Source organism: Clinocottus analis, unplaced genomic scaffold, assembly GCF_023055335.1.
Source record: "Clinocottus analis isolate CAN_PGR_092001 unplaced genomic scaffold, fCliAna1.0.p SCAF_10, whole genome shotgun sequence".
NCBI classification, from domain to species: domain Eukaryota; kingdom Metazoa; phylum Chordata; class Actinopteri; order Perciformes; family Cottidae; genus Clinocottus; species Clinocottus analis.
The window spans coordinates 4131722-4154737 of NW_027175821.1; the positions used below are offsets into that span (position 1 = coordinate 4131722).

At 48.1% G+C, this 23016-nt stretch overlaps 2 protein-coding genes across 4 annotated transcripts; one reads left to right on the forward strand and one right to left on the reverse strand.

Annotated features, from left to right (window-relative positions):
* Positions 1-5057: 5057 nt before the first annotated feature.
* Positions 5058-8491, reverse strand: hmgn6 (high mobility group nucleosome binding domain 6). The gene is made up of 6 exons (XM_068595418.1): positions 8332-8491; positions 7321-7353; positions 7114-7143; positions 6443-6490; positions 6233-6352; positions 5058-6132 (listed from the first exon to the last, which is right to left on the reverse strand). The coding sequence occupies exons 1-6, from the start codon at positions 8344-8346 to the stop codon at positions 6085-6087; spliced, it is 294 nt and encodes a 97-aa protein (XP_068451519.1). The 5' UTR covers positions 8347-8491; the 3' UTR covers positions 5058-6084.
* Positions 8492-9565: 1074 nt separating this feature from the next.
* Positions 9566-18513, forward strand: sh3bgrl (SH3 domain binding glutamate-rich protein like). Of its 3 annotated transcripts, none has more exons than XR_011079364.1 (5): positions 9566-9899; positions 15248-15433; positions 16626-16706; positions 17186-17288; positions 17352-18513. XR_011079364.1 is itself a non-coding variant. In XM_068595429.1 (5 exons), the coding sequence occupies exons 1-4, from the start codon at positions 9855-9857 to the stop codon at positions 17219-17221; spliced, it is 348 nt and encodes a 115-aa protein (XP_068451530.1). In that variant the 5' UTR covers positions 9566-9854; the 3' UTR covers positions 17222-17264; positions 17377-18513. The 3 variants fall into 3 exon arrangements, 2 of the variants coding, with proteins under 2 accessions (XP_068451530.1, XP_068451529.1); XM_068595429.1 differs by having other exon boundaries at positions 17186-17264; positions 17377-18513; XM_068595428.1 differs by having other exon boundaries at positions 17186-18513.
* The last annotated feature ends 4503 nt before the right edge of the window (positions 18514-23016 follow it).

A 23016-nucleotide genomic window follows, 5' to 3' on the forward strand; every position in this document is an offset into this window, starting at 1 on the left:
GCTCTAATAAAGCACTCATAATAAAATAAAAACCACAATCATTCGCGAGTGTTTCCGCTCCTGTGCAGACGGGATTTATCTCTCTGCGACCGAGGGAGCGTGCAGGTAATATAATGCAGCCGTAGTATTCACCGTTCATCTCGCCTTCTTCTTCTCTTTCACTACAACCTCCTCTTCACCCTCCTTAACCCGCACCACCCACGTCCTCCACCTCCCCTCCCTGTGTGCATCCCACCCACCTGCTTCCTTGACTGCTATGACTCAGTCCTCTTCCAGCTGAGGGTACAAGGGGATAAAAACCTGGATGAGAAACCGCCAGGAAAAGCATTTGGCTGTTGCATCTTTGCTTCTAATGCCACCCACCGTTACTCACACACCCCCAATCCCCCTGATCAGAATTAGACACACACACACACACACACACACACACACACACACACACACACACACACACACACACACACACACACACACACTGATGCACTCTTGCTTTATCTTGCTTCATCATCCTTAACAGCAACATTTAGAAGGCATGGGTGGATGAGTTTCAAAAATATATATATATATATTTTTCAATCCTCTTGACAGAAGTGTGTGTCGTCACGACTCGAGGGACATGGGTGTGTGCTTTTTGTATAGTCCTTTAAGCCCTCACCCTAACCTCCAATCCTATTTATTGTTTGAGTTGTGTTGAGAGGTTGTACATGGGGATTATATATTATTGTAGCCCTGACTTTTATGTTTAATTTGATGTCCAACGTGTCTTTTCAGGGGTTTATACTGTGTTTTTTCTTGATTTGTACCTTGTGACATGATATAAAAGGGCCTGTAGGGCTCAACAGGTAAAGACAAACTCGCCAAAGACTCTTTGCACACCGAGCCCGGATGGCTAGACCTTGAGGGATCGGACCTGTGGGTCACTGAGACTTTGTTAAGTCTGCAGACTAAGCGCTGCATAATGGATTATACTGCTGTCCACGTGAAACAAGTTTACACAACAAGAGATCAACCAGACAGACAGAAAGTACACAAATGTACATATATAGTGAATGCAGAACAATACTAGATTGCAGTTTTTCTGATCAGTTACTTGTTTGTCTGATTAAGCATGTTTTTTAGGCTTAAACTTCTTATTTTAACACTAACTATCTGAGTAGTACATCGCCTTGTTAGAGAGATTTAAAACCATACTCTGAATGAATAAAGATTAAATGAAATAAATTAATACATAAATGAATCATCCACTTAATGGGGGTTGTGCACGCACTCTCGGGCCTTTAACTTTATGAATGATGCTTCATGCTTTTACCTTTTTTAATACTTTTAAGATCGTCGTTCTCTGGTCGCTCGTTCATTCCTCAGATATTGATTTTTGTTCTTGTTGTTGTTACAATGACAGAAACCAGAGCCTGACATCATCAGCTGGGTCAGAGATGAAACTCATATCTGCGTGTCTGTGTACATGTGTGCCGATGCTCCGTGTGTGTGTGTGTGTGTGTGTGTGTGTGTGTGTGTGTTGTGGGCTGATGTTCATGCCTGATCTGTGTGGCACTGCTGTTTTCAGTGAAGCATGTATTAGCATGGGATTGGAGGAGGTAGGGAATGTGTTTGTGTGTGTGTGTGTGTGTGTGTGTGTGTGTGTGTGTGTGTGTGTGTGTGTGTGTGTGTGTGTGTGTGTGTGTGTGTGTGTGTGTATGTGTGTGCTTGCGCGTGTGTGTGTGCACTGATTGACGTCACAGACGCCCACTCATTTCCATCTTTTCTGCGTGCGGGGAGAGAATAGATCCCCATCTGCATCCAGAGCTCTTCTCCCCTGCCTGCGCCCTCCCTCCCTCCCTCCCTCCTCCCTCCCTCCCTCTCTCTTCCCTCCTCTCCTCCCGGTACTTTCTCCTCCTCTCCCCCCTCTCTCACCCTGCCTCTTCCCATTCAGTCGCTCTCGCACATCCCACCCCCGTAGGGCGCAGCCAGCCTCGCAGATAAACAAGTCGAACAACACAAACAGTTTCAGACAGCCAGACAAACAACATCCTCTCCGAGTGGCGGATGCGAGAACCTTGCCACTGAACATCTGTTCATTTTCAAGCATCACTGAGGTCCGGTCTGTGGGAAGAGGGGAGGGGGGGGGACTTTTTGACTCTCTCTGCACAAACACGTAAAAACGTGTACCTGTTGTCGACATTGTGTCCGTGCACATGCGTGTGCATGTGGCAAAGTGTGACGCTCTTTCCACACACACACAAAAAAACAAAACAAACGCGAGTCCACATCCACACAGCCGGTATCCCTGGTGACGACAGGACATCATCTAAATCAAATCCCCGTGTAAAGGTCATCCTCACCTTTTACGCACACACACATACACACAAACACGTCTTCGTACTACACGACACACACACGGGAGGGTGTGCAAAAACCGACACGCACTGTCGCCCACACACACTCATTCACCCCCCTTCTCCCCCCCTCTCTACCCCCACCCTGCGTGCCAGACCCTGACTGGAGAGATGTGGGATATGAATGGATGAGAGGATGCGGGGAGGAGACAGAGCGATGCGTGGGATGACAGAGTAGGATACGCGCGTGTTTAAAAAAAGGAAAGATGGGCTAATTTTAGTCCGTATATCATAACCCTGTCGGGGAGTTAGACATGCAGGACAGAATGCGCGTGCACACTCTGGGGGCGTTGCGCAACGCTTTGGGGGCATAACTCCCATTGCGATTGCTAGAGAGAGAGAGAGAGAGAGAGAGAGAGAGAGAGAGAGAGAGAGAGAGAGAGAGAGAGAGAGAGAGAGAGAGAGGATGAGGCGCAGGCAGATGGTCAGAGAGACAGTTACGCGTCCAGACACTCAGTTCAGACACAAGCGTGCAAGAGAGATAAAACAATATTAGAGTAATTAGCTCGTGGGTGTCAGAAAGCCTCGGGAGTGGGGGGGGGGGGTACGTCTGTCTGCATCTCGGCATCAAAGGCCTGTAGTAACGAGTCAGATGCCTGATCACAGCAGACAGGATGAATGGACGGATCAATGGAGTCGCGGAAGAGAGGAGGAGGACAAGAGCAGCACAAGAGCAAGCGCGGATGAAAGAAGAAAGAAACTTTCTGTCTGATCAATAATATATTTCCTTTGCCCCCCTCCCTCCCCCTCCTCGCGTCACCCAGCCCTAACCGTCTGGCTGAGTACAGGTTAAATCAAACAGATGATGCTGACAGAGGATTAAAAGAAAGTCTGACGGGACTTATGAAAGAAATACTCATTTAACATGTATATATATATTTTCATTTTAAAGGCCTGCAGGGATTTGAAGAGCCTTTTCATGATGAAGCCTGTGATCTGTCTCCTATTATTCATTGATCCCATGTAAAGTGGGCCCAGGGGGAGGTGATAAAACACTTTTAATGTGTCTGCTTGTAAAAAAAAGAAAAAGAAAAAGTAAGATGAATCAAAGCTCAACGGGACCGACGCGCCTCTGTGTTTGTTTACAGGCGCCAACGTGATGCAATGCCGCCATCTAGCGGCGGCGCGGCGCCACAGCGCTCCGCACACACACACAACAACAAAAAAATATCGACAAAATGGAGCCCGTCGCTCGGCCATGACAATGCAGGTCAGAGGCGCTGCAGACTGCCGCGCGGAAGAGCGGAAGAAACCCAAACACAGCGCCGTGATCTGCGGAGAAAGCCTGAAGTGATTTATGGGTGAAAGAGCGCGCACCGGCGCTCGTCATAATCAACCAGAAAGGCCTGCTGCAGCCAGAATCACGTGTTATTTGCTATTTCTGTCTAATAGATGGATTTGAAAATAGTTAAGCACAATGTGATTACAAAAAAAGTGTAAACCTGCATATTTTAAAGCACATCATGTGAGGTTTGGGCCTCAGAAAACATTCACATCTACACACACCAATGCTGCAAAGTGCAGACACACACACAGAGACACAAAGTAGACCCCTTTCCTCCTGTGTTTGCTTCATGCACTACATGGATTTCTACTCGTTCCTGCTGCTGCTGTCAGACACCGCGAACACGAACCGATGCACACCGCCTTGTGTCTTTTATGTGTTTGTGCTGCCGAACATATGCGTGCTACTTTGTGTGAGGGTTGAGGTGAATGTGTGTCACGGCGCTCGTGCTGGAGTTCACGCAGAGTTAAATCGGAGCGTCGGATGCCTGAAGGGGGAACGAAGACGCCGTCTGCTCCTTCAGTGGGTAGAAAGCCTCTCGACTGCAGCTTCCCTTCTGTCCTCTGAAGGCTGCAGAAGAAGAGGAAAGGGTGCAGGCTTCATCTGGGGCCTTCAGCCCTTTGTGGAGTCCTTTACTTCACTGAGCCAGAAGAAAGGGTGAATCACTCTTTAGAGGAGGGAGAATGGAGGAGCAAATGTCTCCCAGTAAGAGACACACACACGCACACACACACACACTTCTTATCAGAGTCTTCAAGGAGTGTCCCAATTTCCATGGAAAGAAAGTTTGAGCTCAGTGTTCATGGGGTGAAAAATGCTCCAGTAAATAATTCAGCTTTTGTCTGCCCGGCCTTGACCTTCCTGAGCATCTGTGGGCTCCATCCCGATGGTTCGATTCCTCTGCCATCAAGCAGCCGGCTGCAGTTAGGGTTTAGGAGGAACCAACGACGCCGCGGCCCGCCTGCCTGCCGCAGCCTGAGAGGAAAGGTTAGATGTTGTTCTCCGGTGGCATGTTTGATTTAGCCCCGAGGTCACAGCGGCTGTCTGAATCTCGCTTTCCTGCCTTTGCGCGTGGTAAAAAAATGCATTAAAAGCTCCGCGTTCACATCACTCTGCATGCAGATGAAACACAGAAGAGCTCTCACGTGTGATTTATAATGGAGGACGCATTAGAGGGAGGTTGAGTGCAGGTTCATCACCAGGTGATGCGTTTAACACTGCAGTTAAAGAACCGTTACTAAAGAGGACATCAGCTGTCAATGCATGATTGCAAATCACACTTTTTTTTGTATTTAAAACGTTTCAATCACTGTGGTGTTAAAGTGGAGACTCACAGCTTCCATCTCTCTCTCAAAGAAACAAACTCAGGACACATGATATCGAGGAAAATTCCCAGGACTTGTTTTTATTAAGAGAATTTCAGAACATAAGAGAGGGACCAGACACCTGCAATTGTTTTTTTTTTAGTCAGTGAGGGTTTCCAAATTCGATTGTTTAAAAAAACCAGTGTTTAGAAAAGCTGACGTGACAGCGTGGATGGAGCGGGAGCTGTTTTTTTTGTTTTTTTTCCACACACACACACTTCGCAGGGTCGTCTAGAAGACGGGTCGGAGGCAATCGCTGTTCCCGGAATGTTTCACATGTTCGTCTTCCTCTTTCTTATGGACAACACGCTTTTTTTTTTTTTTTTTTTTTAAACACAAATTCAATGGAGAGAGAGAGAGAGAGCGAGTAAAAGAGAGAGAAAGAGCAAGTAAAAGAGAGAAAGAGAGAGAGACGAGAAACTAACTTAAAAAACAAAACAAAAAAAGAGACAGAAGCAAAAAAAAATAAAAGGGAACTCACTGCACATTTAGAGGTCTAAAATAAGCACCCACATTAAACATGGCTGAACCGTTAATATAACATGGATAAAGGCTGAATTGTAGGGCGGGCGAGGAAGGTCTAATCTGTGGAGGAGGAAGAAGAAGAAGGGAGAGGAGAGGTGGGGAAGATGGGAGGGAGGGGAGCGAGGAGGAAAAACACAGGAGTACACAACTCACGACATAGCCAATCCGGCGAGGGAGAAGGGGGAGGAGGAGACGCACTTTTCTACACCAAACAAGCCTTCAACAATCATGAAATGCCATTTAAAAAAGATTTTAGTGTGTTCATCTTGCTTGCAGACACTTGATATGACCACTGCATAATCAGCTTTGCTTTTTGTGCTAAAAATCTGTACGGATACTTATAAAATCATTGATAAAAATATTCCTCTGTTAACAATACGCCTTGGAGGGAAACCATGTGAGAGACTTGGAGGGGGGGGGGGGCTGGCTGGTTGGCTGGGGGCTCAGGGGGGAAGAGGAGGAGGGTGGTGGTGGTGGTGGAGGGTTGTAGGAGGAGGAGGAAGCGTGGGCAGTGGTGCTACTCGGACTTGGCCTCCTCCTTGGCCTCCTCGGGGGCCGCCTCCACCTGCGGGGACGAGAGCAAGAAGAAGGGGTCAAGGTCAAAAACTTTGATCGGCTCGAAAGTCGTCGCCCTCTGAAACAACCGGCGGGTGGAGTCCGCTCACCTCGTTGGTCTTGGCCTCTCCGTTCTCAGAGTGGTTTTCCTCGTTGGCCTCGGCCTCTGCGTTCTCCTTCGCCTTCTTGGTCTTCTTGTCCTCCTTCTTGTCGTTCACGGCCTTTTCTTTCTGCAAAGGGGACACGACCAGAAGACGAAGCCGTTAGCAGACCGGACGCCACGCGCTCTGACGCCGTCGGCTCTGGGTTACGTCGCTTACCTTTACTGCCTTCTTGGCCTTTGGTTCCGGCTTGGGTGGGTTCGGTCTCTGTGGCGAGGGGAGAGGAAAAAGGGTGGAGAAGAGATTGAGACACAGCTACGCCCGGACTGCTGCGTGACCTAGAAGAGTTCGGCTAATCGAACGCTAAATAACCCCAGCAAGGAAACCGCTTTCACAGACATTGTCTGAGTGTTTATAACACATATTTCCACCTCTAACTGGGTTAATTAAAGATATTATACAATATTAACATACTAAAATAGGTAATAAGTCTGAAGTACACCATTATGCAAACTATTGGTATCTCATATGTATCGTACCAGCCATGAACATTTGAAATAATAAGACATAATATTATATTTTCGGTCCTGCTGACGACTTTATTACAATGCAAGTCAAGACTTGAATATTCTTAACTAATTATTGACCATAATAATGTAAAAACAACATGTTTTGCAGTATTGTATTGCGAGGAATCAAATTGAAGTATTTCAGAAATCAAAAACCTGTTTCTACACCTTTCCATCTCTAAAAAAAGGTAAAATATTGCTTTATTTAATTTGTATTACATGTGTGCGACTACTTTTAAGCGTTCTGCCACGATTTCCATGTTGTTGTTTGTTTTCTCTCAACGTGTGGATGTAAATAACTTTCTGTGCGTGTCTTCTTACCGATGATAACCGAGCTGATCTCCTCTGGGGCTGAAAGGGAACAGAGAGCGTCATCACGGGGCTTTTACTTTCATTTGGGCCACACACAGGAAACAACAACATTTATTCATTTTCCTGCCCATTTTGTTGATAATACCCCCCACATACTCATGACAATTCACATTTAATCACATGTACGTGGTGTTTCTTAACGTGCGCCCCTCTTACCTCCTCCCGATCTCCTCCATCTGTTACTGCTGTCTGAAAAACACAAACACAACTAGTCAAAATGTGTCTTTGGAGCAAAATACCACCACAAAGAGTCTAAAATGCTGTTTAAAGCGACGAGAAACTGTTGTTAAATGCTTCAGGCGCATATTAGGAACAATTGTCGACCCGCCGGGAAAACTTTTTGCTCTCGCGGCCCAACTATTTTTTGTGTCACATACAGGTGATTTTAAAGGCTCAGAGCCCCGCAGGGCCGCGGGCTGCGAGGGCGGAGACGTGCGGGCCTCTGGGTTCATGTTTTGAGGGCCAGGGCCCCCGTTTCCCCCCTCTCGTTTCACTCCCTCCCCTCTCTCTCTGTCTCATCTCTTTCTCTCATTCAATGCATGAAGCTCAGATTTGAACGCTGGCGCGGGAGCCTGTGAGAAAGGGGGAGGGACCTGCAGCCCGCTCGGCTCCCGCGCGCCACCGGGCGGCAGAGCCGCGTCACCGCAGCCGTCCGGGACTACGAACAAAGAGGGAAAATATACAATTTTATCGAAACGCGACGGCGAGTGCGCGTTTTCGCGGCCAAAACGCAAAGTAGGGGCACTGGAGCATTTTTTGGGGCCACTTTTCGCCGGTTTGGTGTCGAAATCGCGATACTCGGAGCGCTTGTTTCTCGGTAGGTCGGCGACGAAGGTGGACAAGAGCTGCAAAGCATGGCTGCTTGCTTGTGCTTTAACTGCATGGAGACCGAGAGAGACTTCTGACTCCCCCCCCAAAAAAGGACAGCGGCTCGTGCAAGAAAACGCGATTTAAAGGCCGTGGCCGCGCGGGAAAATATTGTTTTTCGCGCAAAAAAAATGTACATTATATCTAGAAAATAAGGCAAAAATTACCAGCGACATATAACGGTTATACATCACGTTATAATTAAGTAATGTCTCGCAGGGATGTCTTCACAATCGTTTTGCAATGCATATAACGCCGATACCCGCCGTCAAACTATTTGGACCCTTCGGGCTTACGTACCTTTCTCTTGGGCATGTTGAGCTCGCGGAGGTGTTCTGACAAATACAACTAAAAAACTGTTTTTTTCCTCAGTGGGTTTCAGTGCATGTGAAGACGAGCGTCTCCCTTATGCTCGGCAGTGTAGTAAACACACTGGAACAGAGAGGCGAGTGGTTGAATGGGGGGAGGGGTGCGGCTAAAGGCATGATTGATAGGCTCCCGGCCAATCAGGTGACGCCATTCGGGGGCTGCAGAACACTTGGGATTTTTTTTTTTTTTTTTTTTTTTTTTTTGGAGCCGGCGACGTCCTGAGGATCTGCGCGGAATGGCTCCTTCCCTTCTGCGGGGAGAGACGGGGAGGACGCCCGCGAGAGCGAAGGGGTGGGGGGAGGCGGAGGTGGTGGGAGGACAAGGAAGGGGGGACAAGAAGGTCTGTTGCGCTGGAGGACATGTTGCCCCCCCTTCTCTCTCTCGTACGAGGAAGAAGAAGAAGAAGAAAAAGAGGCCGCACGCGCCGTGCTACGGGGCCCCAGTGACGTGCCCCCCCCTCCCTCCCTCTCTCCACCCCCAGTGTAAAGCCATTCATCCCCGCTGGCTCGTCCGTAAAAAGCCGGGAGAATTCACCATAAATTCTCTCCGTGTTAGAGAGTCCAATATGGCGCCCACTCCTCACCGACAGATTTTTTTTTTTTTTTTAAATGTATGTGTGTGTGTTGTTGTTGTTAGTTCAGTCAGTCAGTCGGCTTTTCCTAAATTCATTTCCAGAGGAGCCTCGCGTCGCCTGCGCCAGACGCCTGCAGGGGGCCCACAGAGCCCGCGTAACGAGGCTGCTGCTGCCGCTGGAAGACGAAAATGAGAGCGAGGCCCGAGCTGCTCCATACGCCACAAAAAAACAAAACAAAAAAAACCTTCAAAAATCACAGCGTTTGTTTTTTTTATTATTTGCATTGTTTTTGTAACGTGCAATGGCCACGCCCACAATTAAAACCAGGAAACACCTGCAAACCGGTGCACGTGTTGCAGGTGTTGCTATCGAACTGCGGGGCTTTTTTTGTGCAGACAATGGGGGTCGATGCTGAAATATTCAGACAATATCACCCCCCCCCCCCCACGGTGGTGTCTTTGCCATCATAACAGGCCCACATCGCCCCCCCCCCCTCCTCCCCTCCCCCCTCCCTCTGCACGCGCGTGAACCCTGTCTCAGTGTGCATGTGTGAGAGAGAGAGAGAGAGAGAGAGAGAGAGAGAGAGAGAGAGAGGCGGGGAGGCGGAGGAGGAATGTAAAACCTCCATCCAGTGCCGAGAGCAGCAGCATTTGCGCAGATAGTCTGCGCTGCCTTCGACCGACACACAGCGTTTTTTTTAGCCGGAGAGAGAGGGAGGGAAAGAGAGAGAGAAAGAAGAAGAGAGAGAGGGGGAAGTTCGCTGTTGTTGGTTCTTGTCCCGCTGCCCAGCGATCACCGAGCTGCTGCAGAAAGAGTCTGCAGAGGAGCAGCGCGACGCACCGCCGCGTACCGGGACTCGTGTCAGCGCCAGGGATTTACCATGGTGGTGAAAGTCTACATAGCGTCGTCCTCCGGGTCCACTTCGGTAAGTGATGTGAAGAGAAAAAAAGAAAAATAATAAGAAGAATTGCATGTGTAAAATGTTTTATTTGTAGGTCTGTGTGATGTGATTCGTTTGCAGCATCCAGCTCATTGTTAGACAATACAACAACAACAAAAAACTGAACTTTTACTGAACTCACTAACTGATGTCCATCCATCTGTCATCCACAATAAACATGCTGACTCATGAATAAACACGCTGCTAGCCTCCTCGAGACTTTGGACGGATATGGAGTCAGTCTCTCTCTCTCTCTCTGTCTCTCTGTCTCTCCCCCCTCCCCTCTTTCACTTTTCACACGCTGGACTGTAGGAGAGAAAGTTTTGAAGGCTGCTCCCGGAGCTCAGCACCTCTCAGTCAGAGGTGTGGTTTCTTTCAGGGTTTCCTGAACTCACAGTGCTGTGTGTTTGTGTGTTGTTGTTGATGTTGCAGCTGAAACCAAGCTCAGACAGGAAACTGCATGAAAAACAGATGAATAAATACAACAAACCCATAAATGTGCGCTTGTGTCGGGGGTCTTGAGTGTTGCCTTCACTGGCCTGGTGGTCCTGCGGCCCAGAGGACCACCAGGCCTCGTCCTCGCCCCCTTTTTGCTCCACAGTGGAGAGCAACGACGGTGATGCAACTCTCCGAGGCCTCTTTTGTAGACGTGCAGCTGCAGCCCAGGAACACTTGTGCTCTGTTGGGGAATTATCGGAGTTCCCGATTTGTGGGGAATTTGACGTTCACTGTGTCATAAGTGCTCTCAAGCTTCAATTCTGGCTAATCAAATATAGTTTGCTTCCAGCTACTGCACGCGTCTCAGCATTAGCGATTACATTACTAGCAATCGCTCGGTGCTCGGCACAGTCCGGGATGTCACTAAACCGACGTTTCACAGTGTATCGGGATGGAGATGATGCAGATATGAGCAAAGTGACTTCAATTAAAGTGCTGCGGCACGTTTAGGATGCACACAGACGCACATTTCCATCTCCTTACAGTCTGACGGGACGGCAGCGTCCTGTAAAGCCGGAGTGGCCTGAGTGTCAGATGTCAGGTGATGTCGCTGTGCCGGAGCCAAAAGATGCATTACCTCGCATCGATCTGTCTTTAGTGGAGTCTGCTTTGAACGAGCGGGCGAGCGCATGTCCTCTTAAAGGATGCGCGACCTCTCGGCCTCCTGTTGGAGTTGGACGGCCGACGGCGGCGTTGCCGTCAGAAGCAAAGGGCCACAAACACATTATGTCTGCTCTTATCTTGACCGCCTCTGCTATGGTGACCAATTTAGATAGTCTCCTTTTTAATTCAACACAAAGGCAGTCCAGTGAACTAGAGCGGAGCCGCCCAGCGAACCAAACTGTGGTCCAAAGACTCGGCGTGCACTTCTATTTGCATCGGTAACTGCAAAACAATGTGATTGCATTCCTTCCTTCCTCTATCCGGCCGTGTCTGCCGCCGCCGCTGCATGAATCACGGCAGTCTGGAGATGCGAGTGGAGCCACGGCCAAAACGGAGACACTGGTAGGAGTGTTTAAAAAAAGAAAAAAGCTAAGTTTAAAGCCTTTGCTCCACTGAGGAAGCGATTGCAGGTCAGAGAGAGAAGAGAGAAAGTGGGGGACGTATCAGATACAGCGCTCTTCAGTCAGCATTATACACACGGATGTATTTCCTTCAGACGTAAAGTTCTGTCCCATGTCGGTGCACATTTATAGAAATGAATGCAAATGGGTTTCCATGCAGAAAATGATCCATATAACGGACCAAAGTTCCACGTGAGCGGTTCTGTGTGGCGCCCGCAGGCGTGTCTTTAAGGTCTGGTGGAGCGAACGACCTCAAAGGTCAGACCGGGAACAGACTGCGTTGTGGAAACGACAGACAATGACGAACTTAGGCGGCATCTCCCGTCTGCATGAATGGTTTCGTGTGTGTGTGTGTGTGTGTGTGTGTGTGTGTGTCCATTGGCTACTCCCTTGTGGAGGGTGGTATCCCTGCAAACCGATCGCGGGGATGACATCATCGTCCTCCCGCCCCCGCTAATGAGAAGCGGCACGTTTGAGTCGCCCGAAGCTGCGAGGGCCCCCAGAGAGCTCCGTACCTATGACCTCATGTTAAACAACACGAGGAACAAATACAGCGTCGGGTTATTCGTGCGGTATAGTTGAGAGGATATCGTCCCACTTGTACTCGTTTGACCGGTTCCTTTAGTTCACACTCAGCGAGGCCACATTTGGATAACAAACTAATCGTATCACCTTTGAGAAATCCTCGCATGCAAAGTCACACCTGTAGCAGTGCTCATAATCTACTGCAACTGTGGACGGAGCTAAAAACACGTTCAGCACGTTTACCGCCCCGTTTCCCTTCTTGCACAGCAGCCACACTGTTATGCAATTTCCTCATTGCCACCATAAAGGCGCTGGGCGTCCCACTTCTTCTCCTTCCGCTGTAGGTTTGACATTAAGGCCTGAAGGTCAGGCTCCGGTTGGGGCGGCCGCGACAATCGCCTGTCTGTGTTATGAAAAATAAAAAAAAGGTTATTTTCCGGCCTTTTGCTTTTGGCCGTCGTTCCACCTTTTCGGGGCCAAGAGCAGCAATGCAAAACGATGACGTAATGCTGACTGAGCTCAAGATTGTGTGGAAGCTACTGTTGCTGCTGAAAGTCCACCGAGCGTCCAATCGAGAGCTAACGAACAAACACACAGAGCCCGGAGGTTTTATCGGTGTTTCCTTTCAACGGGCCTTTAGAAAGTGTCATTCGCTCTCTGGGAAGAAAGCTCGACTCGTCTTTTTCCCTTTCAACATGCGAGTCGACGCAACTGATTGAATCCATTTCCACCGCATTGATCCGAGCCTCGTGTGTGTGTGTGTGTGTGTGTGTGTGTGTGTGTTTATAGATACAAGCCCTCCGATCAATGGCTGCCAGTTGTCTGGCTGCTGTTAACGCCAGAGTCCCGCTTTAGTTTTTCAGGGATCGATTAGCTCTGGATCGGATCGATCGGCTCTCAATCTCACGGCCCTGACGCAACTCTCGCATGATGATGATGATGATGATGATGATGTGCAATGTAAACCAAAGAGCATATTCAGCAGCTGACCTCTCCACATCAGGGTTTTATGACCAACAATAGATCCCTTTGTTTCCTCAACATGCATCGTAGGCCTACAATCTATTACTTCTTATTCTCAATAGTTCCTAAATGCACTTCTGCTCATCTCAGACTTTTTACGAACACACTGAGTCACCTAACGACCGCTGCACTTCCTCCCTGGGTGTGGACTTTCTTGGAAAATATGATAACACATAGGTGGAGTAACAAGTCGGCGCTTATTTAAAATTGGTGTCCGTGTGCATGAAACAAGTGTCGTTTATTCTGCACTTCCTGCATTGGAGTAAACTCAGTAAAATGACCAATTAAGATCGGCGAAGTTATCAGGATTCCTCCTCTTTAGAAAACGAATGCCTGCACGCAATTTTAGTGTTTCAGCCTGATGGCAGACGCTAACCCCAGGAGGATTCATCCTATGTGGACCATGAATGTCTGTTCGTTTTTGGGATATTTCAGTCTGCGATGCCAAAACACAGAAGAGTTACTGCCTGCCTCCACGTCTAGACAAGACAAACCACCCAGAGACGACGTCTCGCGTGCTTTTTTGCATTTTATTTGTCTCTCCGGCAGTTTATATTTTGCATGCAAAGGCTGGCGACGTCTGCATCGCGAGAGAAAGCAGACATTAGGGAAATCCAAACTCTGCCGGCTGACTGTCTGCAGGTCTGACTCGCTCTCTTGTCTGCTTTATGGGCAGTAATCCTCTGTGATTGCAGAGAGACAGATAATGGAGCGATAGGGCAAACGGGATAAGAGCAGTTGTTTATTAGTGCAACCCGAAGGCGGGGTCCGTGGGTTTAACTCCATTTTAAAGTCACCAGGAGCTCCGCTAATGACCGAAAAAGGGGGCGAAGCCGGGAACTCTCCCTGTGCAATTAGAGTTTGGGGGGCAGATGGCACGAGGCCAGTCTGCCCTACAAATTAATTTCACTTGGCAGCCTCACAATGCAGGCTTCCTGGGTGACGGCCAGAGTCCACCAAAGGGAAAGGAGAAAAGAGAGAGAAAGTGGATTCCTGTGCTCAGCTCGCCGCTCGGATGAAGTTCGTTTTTACTCAAACTAATGTGTGCGATAGTAAAAAAAGGAGAACGAGCAGGCGGCGCGGGTTCCTCCATCAGACGGAGGGTTGCTCATGTCGTTCCGCTCGGTTGCGTCGTCCCACGCTGGTCTTTAGGACTTTGGCCTCGGGGGCGCAACTGCCACTCGGTCCGGGCGGCACGGCGGCTGATCTGCCGGCAATGTCGGCGCCCTCGTTTTCCATGCCCCCGTGTTGTTGTTTCAGCAGATTGGCCGAAAGACAACAACAAAAATCCACCTGTCTGGTCTGAACACCGTGAATTTGATTGTGTGTGAGTGTGTGTGTGTCTGTGTCTGTGCAGCTGAGGCTGAATGTGTGTGTGTGTCTCCTTGCAGCAGGCCTTATTTGGCTCGTGTTTGACCAGTAACCTCGTCTCCAGTCCCAGAGGAGCTCTGGTTTCCGTCCGGCCTTGTAGGGCCATCTTCCCTCTCACACCCACTGAGCCCTCATTGGGCCACAATTTCACACAGACACACACACACACACATCCGTATAGATGGAGGCAGAAGCAGGAACCACACATTTCTGTCCTCTCTGTAGCTTCTTTATCACCTCGCTGTGTGCGACACAGTTGCCAGCGCTCTGTGGAAGAGAAGAGATCCCTCAGGGTGTCGTTCTTGTTTCCACTTAGAAGCTCGTGCTTTTTGCATAAATCAGGAAGAGGCTATTTTTAAAAAGAGTCATAAATGTGACAGGTGTTAGGTGTGGTGCCTTTTTTCAAAAAACAATCACATCTACATACCAGATAGTGAGACAGACGGCGTCTCCCGTGTGTGTGTGTGTGTGTGGGGGGGGGACATGCTCACTTTATTGTATAAAAATGTCAGGCTTTGATAATTTGTCAAATTAAAAAAAGTAAGCAAAGTGTCACAAATGCTTTTTTGAAGTGTCTCTCCGTTTGAAACGGAGTGCGGAGGACGACAGGAGTCCGGTCTCGGGAGTCGCTTCCTGGCAGACGAGACGCCCGAGTTCGCCCTCTTCGGCGCGCTCGTCGCGCGGCTTCACTCGGCTTGTCAGCCAGCGAGCGGTAACTTAGTAACGGAGATCTCGGTGGCGTGAAAGAGACTCGACGGCGGCACGGTGAACCCCGAGGCCCTTATGTTTCCTCGTGAGGCTGAGAGCTAACACGCGTCCAACTGTCTACTTCCTCTCATCCACCGCACGCAGATTAAGAAGCAGCAGCAGGACGTGATGGGCTTCCTGGCAGCCAATAAGATCGCCTTCGAGGAGTGCGACATCGCGGCCAACGAGGGCAACAGGAAGTGGATGAGGGAGAACGTCCCGGAGGAGTCCAGGCCGACCACGGGGAACCCGCTGCCCCCGCAGATATTCAACGACAGCAAGTATTGCGGGGTGAGCCACGAGAGTCATTGCCACCAGCTCTCATGTGTGTCTTTTTTCTTTTCCAGCAAAAAAAACAAAGATGAATCCACCGTGCAACTTCAGGAGACTAGACCGAGAAAATGAGTGGCTAGTGGAAGCCGAAAGGCCGTAGGAGGAGACGTAAAGATAGCTAAAAGGAGACTGGATGCTGGAATTAACAGGTGGACAGAATCAGCAAATTGTTGATCGAAACAAACACATCAGCTATGAGTATGAAATCAACCATAAACGTATGCAGTATTCAAAGTAAATCTATGAATCTTCGACTGTTTATAATCAGTCGAAGATCAATATCACAACTATATCTGTCCATTTAATGTGAAGGCGGAGCTACTGAGCTTAGCTTAGCTTAGCATAATGACTGGAAATGGAGGGAAACAGCTAGCTTGACAAATCTGACAAAAGCCCAGATTATATCAGAAGTAAAAAAAAAGCGACATATCTAATATATGCACATAACCCCTTGATATACTGCAAAAAAAACGTCACTTGTGTGGATTAAATGAACGTGATGTGAAGTGTTTTTTAATGAGCTTTAGAGCAGCTGGTAGGCAGATTTATTTCCCTTTGCTCAGAGCTCAAACTGTCACCTCGTATTTAACGGACACGACTGGTATTGATCACCTCATCTGACTCTCGGGAGAAAGTCAATAAGCGCTTTTTTCTTCTTCTTAAAATGTCAGACTATTCCTTTAAACATCCGTGCGTGGAGGTGACATTTCTAAAAGCTAAACGCCGCGACCTCTCCGGCGTTAGCGGGCGCTAGCTCGCTCCCGTCAGACGGACACGGAGGCCTCTAAAGCCTTCAGTCGGACGGCAGGAAGTGAGGCCGGATTGAATGTCACAAACAAAGACAACAGCGTTTCACGGGCAAAAAACATGTTTGTGTGTGTGCGGGAGCGAAAACAAAGGAATGAGAAGGAGCGAGGGATCAAGAATGAGAGAGTGTAAAGCGGGTGAATGTGTTTGCTTGTGGGTTGCAGACACAATGCCCTCCTATCAGATGGCCTAGCGAAGCCTTTCCCTGGACAAATACCTCCGCCCCCCTGACTCGGGATCGTCGCCCTCGGGGAGGGCGGCCGATCCCATCTCTGTTTCGCGTTATCGTTCCTCAGGTTGGAGTCGATCAATCTCTCTCTCCCTCCCTCTCTCTCTCTCGCAGAACTACGAGGCCTTCTTCGACGCCAGAGAGGACAACGCCGTGTACGCCTTCCTGGGTCTGACCGCTCCCCCCGGCTCCAAGGTATGAAAAAACCCAACGAACGCTCTGATCCATCTCGTCCCTTCTGCTGCGTTCCTGCCGCCACGTTTCCTGTAACGCCTAAAAATACATATTTACCCTCACGGCGTGGTGTCTTTACAGAAACACACTTATTACATAATACATCTGTTCCTGATATCCGTCCACCCGAGCAGGCCTCTTCTCCTTCGCCTCTTCTTCCTCTTCTTCTTCTTCTTCTTTCTCTCTCCTTCCTGCACTCTGGCGCCTCCTCTGTGCCGCCACCGGCGCTGCAGGGAGGTGTGCCAGTTCCCATAGAAACAGGGGGGTTTTCCTGTGTGCCGTGGCAGTAGATAGATAAACCATTATCCTCCATTTTAATGTAGCGCTCTCTCTCTCTTTCCCTTCTCTCTCTCTCTCTCTCTCTCTCTCTCTCTCTCTCTCTCTCTCTCTCTCTCTCTCTCTCTCTCTCCCTCTTTTCTCCCCCATCTTTCTCTCTGCAGGAGGCCGAGGCTCTGGCGAAGAAAGCACAGCAGTAGCAGCTTCAACAGCGTTTTCTACCTGAGACCCTGAACCGAGACCCTGAACCCAGACCTGAACCCAGACCTGAAGCCCCGACCTGAACCTAGACCTGAGCCCAGACCTGAACCCCAGACCTGAACCCCAGACCTGAACCCAGACCTGAAGCCCCGACCTGAACCCAGACCTGAACCCAGACCTGAACCCAGACCTGAACCCAGACCTGAAGCCCAGACCTGAACCCAGACCTGAACCCAGACCTGAACCCCAGACCTGAACCCCAGACCTGAACCCCAGACCTGAACCCCAGACCTGAACCCAGACCTGAACCCAGACCTGAAGCCCAGACCTGAACCCAGACCTGAACCTAGACCTGAACCCCAGACCTGAACCCCAGACCTGAACCCCAGACCTGAACCCCAGACCTGAACCCCAGACCTGAACCCAGACCTGAACCCCAGACCTGAACCCCAGACCTGAACCCCAGACCTGAACCCCAGACCTGAACCCAGACCTGAACCCCAGACCTGAACCCCAGACCTGAACCCCAGACCTGAACCCCAGACCTGAACCCCAGACCTGAAGCCAGGTGGACCAAGAACAGATCCAGGATGAAAACAAGCACCATTTCACTCGGCTTCTTAATATGTGATGTTTTTTTCCTCGCCCTGTCTCTCTCTTATTTTTCCTCTTCTATTAATCTGTGTTCAGCTGTGCCTTGTCAGCTGTAGTGAAAAAGAGGTGCTGAAGCAGAGCATTATGGGTATTTTCAAACAGCTCCTGCCTCCTCTCATTAACCTCAGCCCCCCCACCCCCCATCCCGGCCTCACGACATGTCAATCAACCACGAGCACGACTGCGTAGGACATCGGACATCAATGTAGACGCACTTTGAAAAGTCGTTCCACAGATTCGTCATTTGTCCGACGGGACGTCATCCAGAAAATACACAATCCTCATTAATGTCACTCGACGGGTTCAATTAGAACGAGTCTCTCCTGCCAAGCACGCCATCGCCAAACCTGCAGCACCCGATCGCATCCTTTTTATTTACTTCATACGGTCTTAATGCTGTTTTTTAACCGCAAACCTTTTTTCTACAAGATGATGTATGTTTAAAAAAAAAAAGTATAACACATCCCCAAATTACAGGTCCTGCATACACGTTGGGATGTGACTTTTTTTTAAATTTTTTATTTGCCGTTTGTGTTTTTTTGGGGCGTTGGATCGCTGTTTGGTTTCGCCGTCAGCGTCCTGTTGCACGTTGTGTTGGTGATCCGGTTGTTACACAATGGTTAAAATAAAAAATAAGACTGCAAATAAAACCTGACTGTGTTTTTTTTTGTGTAAAATAAATTTCTATAGTGCCAAAGTCCAACACATCTGCCTCCCTGTAAGATATTCTATGTGCGATTAACGAGTTACAGCTGGTGTCGGTGACTTCGATGTCTTTAAAAGTGTCAACGTTGGGAAATAGAGAGCAGGATTTATTCATTGATAAACACCAGATATTCCCCACAATGTTATCCAACCACTCAAAGTGCTTCCCAGCTGTTTATAGGTCTTGTTTTTACAAATAATTGTGTTTACTCCCCCACATTTCAGTGAAACAGCATGATTATTTAACCTCCCTTCCTTTTTGCGACCGCTGCATCTTTTCAGATGAATATTTACACATAAAATAACACAATGAGTTCATGAGTGAATAAAGAATACAATAGCAGCACCTCTACACCAATCACAGCTCCTCGTGTCACAGGATCTTTAAAAACACTGAAGATGATAATTCTGAAAGGGAAAGACATCAAATTCATTGCTCATGAAGTGAATAAGCGCTGCGGCTCTGGTGGATTGCTCTACTTATTGTGTTGTATTGATCTTTTGGGCGGTCCAGCGCCTCTCCCACTGAGGTTTTTGGGACGCACACACACGAGTACTCAAATGTCTTGATGATTAAACTGGTGGTCTCTGATGTTTTTCTCTTAAACACTTCCACGTTAACGACATGAAACAACCACAAACACCGAGGTTTCCTCTCCAAAACCGCTCAGCTGCTTTCATTTGAACTCTAATACTTCACAAAATAGCAAAGGTATGTTTTCTATAACATTATGTACACACTTGTGCATCAGTATGAACACCATACTAATGTTACATATCATAAGATATCAGTCACAGGGCCTTTACTCTCTGATAATACTTCTGTAGATTAAAGCAGAACTTTTATGTATATTTTGAGTTGTGTTGGTTCTTTTACTTTAGTTTTCTCCGCTCGTGTATAAATGCTCTTTTCACTGTGATTTTCAGTAAATGATTGATAAAGGAAGTGCGTGCCGTGGGTGGAGGGGCCGCTTCTCATTTGCAGAAGTGAAACAAGTTCATAGAGCTTAACAACAACGTTCACAATGACGCTTTGGGGCCATTTGCACTCACGAGCGACACTCGTGAAGGAGAGGAAAGTCGAGTGAAAAAGGAGACAGGAAAGCAGAGGGCCGTCGTGCTGCCATGTTGGCCGAAGGTTTCCTCAGCGTGCTGTCTTACAGCGAGGAGGGACAGCTCGCCTCTGCTGCCAAGCGGACGCCACACGCCCGCCGTGCGGATCACTTCAACCGCCATCTCTCCGACTCCGACTCGAACCCCGCAGACCTCCAGACAGATTCATCCAAAGCAGGTAAAGCACATGAGAACCACCTGATGTTGAACTTTCCAAGCTGCTGCTGGTTTGCTTCTCTTGCTTCCCTTTTACGGAAACGTTCTTCTTGGTCAGATATGATCTTTCTTTATGCTTTCGCTTCTAATAGCAAAAGCAACAATCTAATTGCCAGTTTACTTTCTGTTATCAGGTCCAAACCAGATGGAGCTAGACTCCGCCCGATGCCAGGGGCTGAAAGTGGCGCCTGAAGGACCCGAGGGCCCCGTAGGCCGGTTGATCCCCGGGGGCCTCAACCTGGACCCAGACTTTATAGTTTGTTTGGACAACTGCAGCCTCCTGGAGCAGTATTCAGACCTGCAGGTGGCCACCATCCCCCAGCACGCTCTTTACACGCCCGTCCCTGAATCCTGCCGTCAGCCGGAGTGGGCCGCCCTTCAGGGGCCGCGAGGCGAGCCCGTCTCCATACCGGACCAGGGTTATCTGGCTATGGGGCCCAGTGTGAACAACAGCCTGGATCTGCCCGGGTCCGGGTTGGGGCCGATGTCTAACTCGGTGCTGAACGGGCTGCTGGAGAAGCAGCTGGAGGAGGTGTACATGCAGCACCTGACCGACAACTTGGCTCGATGCAACTCCCACCTGGGCAACAGCCTCCTGCACGGCCTGGTGCCTCCGCCGCAGCCCGGCCGAGGGCAGCCTCGGGGGCCGGACTCGCTGGAGGCCGCCAGTCTGGATCCGGGCTCAGGAGGAGGCAAGAGGGTCAGTTATCTGAGCACCCAGAACCTGGGTCCCTGCTCGTCCAACTTCAGCTCTCCTGTTCTGAGGATTTCGGAGGCTGAAGATACTCATCAGCAATGAGGGCAACGGGGCAAACGTATCACATGTGACGCTGTGCTCTGGCTCTTTTGCTTCCTGCACTGCGTTGACTCTGAGGGATCACATACCCACATGCAGTCGGGGTTGGGAAACAAGTGCAATGCAGTAGACGGATGTAATATTTTAATTTTGTTTACCTATATTTACACAATGTCTTTGTTTTCTTGCTTGGTGAAGTGACACTTCAAATGTTCCTGCTCTCATGTGCCATCTGCTGTTTGGTTTAGGAACTGCACCGTGATGTATTAACCTGATAAACATGTGCATTCATTGTATTGATATTATACATGTGTTTGTGGAAGGTATTTGTTATTTTAAAGCAAAAGAATGCCTTTTAAATAGAGATGTATCCAAGTGTCTAAGTAAAGTAAAATATAACTTCAATCAACAAACAAGTTGTCATTTTTTAAGTCTGCTCTTGTTATTTGCTGGTAATTCAACAATGTCAAGTGTCAATAATGTAGATATATATATATAAAATATATTAAGTGTGTTGATCTTGTGCGATTACTTTGATGTGAGGCAATTAAGGCAATCATTTGAAACTATTACATATTTTTTATTGTATGCCTCCAAATCAGTGAAGACAAACTCAAAATTAGACTTTGAAACTTTCACAGTTTACTATGTTAAGCTGTGCAGAGAGCAGAGACAAAAGTACTTTATTACTCAGGATTGTGGTTATATGATGCATGAAGGCCTCCCGTCAGCCCATGACAGATAAACCTCGAGGTGCATTACATTAAATCACAATATAGAGATGAAAGACGACCTCTGACGCTCTCTTTTCAATGGACCAACTCCAAACAAACTTGACGATATACAATCTCTTGATGCTCTGAAATTCTAAATTAGGACGACAGTTGTTCCCGTGTGTGTACGCTAACGCTAACCTCACTGCCAGGTATAATCACAATAGCATTAAAAATCAATTCTGAGTGAGGGTTTTATGTTTCCCTTCAACGTGAGAGGCAATATGATGAGGAAAGTGTATTTGAATATCTGTCTGTCTGTCTGTCTGTCTGTCTGTCTGTCTGTCTGTCTGTCTGTCTGTCTATCTATCTATCTATCTATCTATCTATCTATCTATCTATCTATCTATCTAAATGCTATTAGATACAGCCTGTATCTAATAGCATTTAGCTTCTTTTTGTATACTGCAAATATCTCAGCTGTAACCCAGCTGAACAAAACAGGTTAAAATAGGAATTAATTAAGTTGTAAACAATAAAAATACTGACTTAAGTTCAAACTTCCATCCACGTTAGCTGGAAGTAGTTGTTACCGATGTTGAGAAACCGCAGGAACGAAGTGGAATCAGTTATTGAAGTCGAGCCGAACAGTTTGACTTCATCTGAATTAGTTTAGCTAACGTGTAAGCTAACGTTAGCTTCTCAGTTGTCGTTAGCTAGTTTTGTTGCGTTTCTTCACAATGTTATTTCTGTTTATCGCCTAGCTCACGTATTACTTTGTTTTAGCGCAGAGGTCTAATTTTGCATCAAATTGTGTTGTATTGGAAGAAACTTGTCAACAAACAATCGTGAAATAGTCGATCGCCAAATGTGACAAACAAAACAAGGCGCGTCGCTCTGTAGTGACGCTCTGTAGTGACGGTGAGCGCAGCGCGCCGAGAGAGCGGCAGAGGCCTTGAACGTGATACTACACATAAAATATTACTTTGTTTTCTTCTGCTAAAAATGTCTGTGTTGTCTGTTTGATATTTAAATTAAAACTGTACAGTTAGAACAGTTTAAATTATTGTAATTGCGACTTTAAACAAGACACACAAAACCAGATTAACGACCCCAAAACACCACGTCTAACTTCCTGTTGTTGCACTAGTAATAAAGAAAACAGGAGAAAAGACATTCAACTAAGAGCTGATCTGCCTCTTGCAATAGAAAGTGAACCTCACATAAAAGAGCGAGTCGAGCCAGCGCTCTGTTTGCTTTGCAGAGGGGTTTGAGAAACGGAGACCCGGCCGGTTCTGATTGAAACTCCTCAGCGTCCGGACCTCCGACTGAGCCGAAGGAAAGCAGGAAGCACTTCCACCTTGGACAAAGCTGTCAATTCAGCACACAGCTTCGGGTTTGAATGTTAAGAAGTGAGCTGCAGGCCTATTATTAACAGTTCACAGTGACACAGCGAACAAATTAAAACAGAATATAATAACACCGTCACCGTATGAAGAACAATGTGCACACAATTTACTCAGGTTTAAGGCCTTTACAGGAGTAGATCTTTTTCACATCAGACATCTTGACGCGTCGTAGTAGAAACATCTCAAGG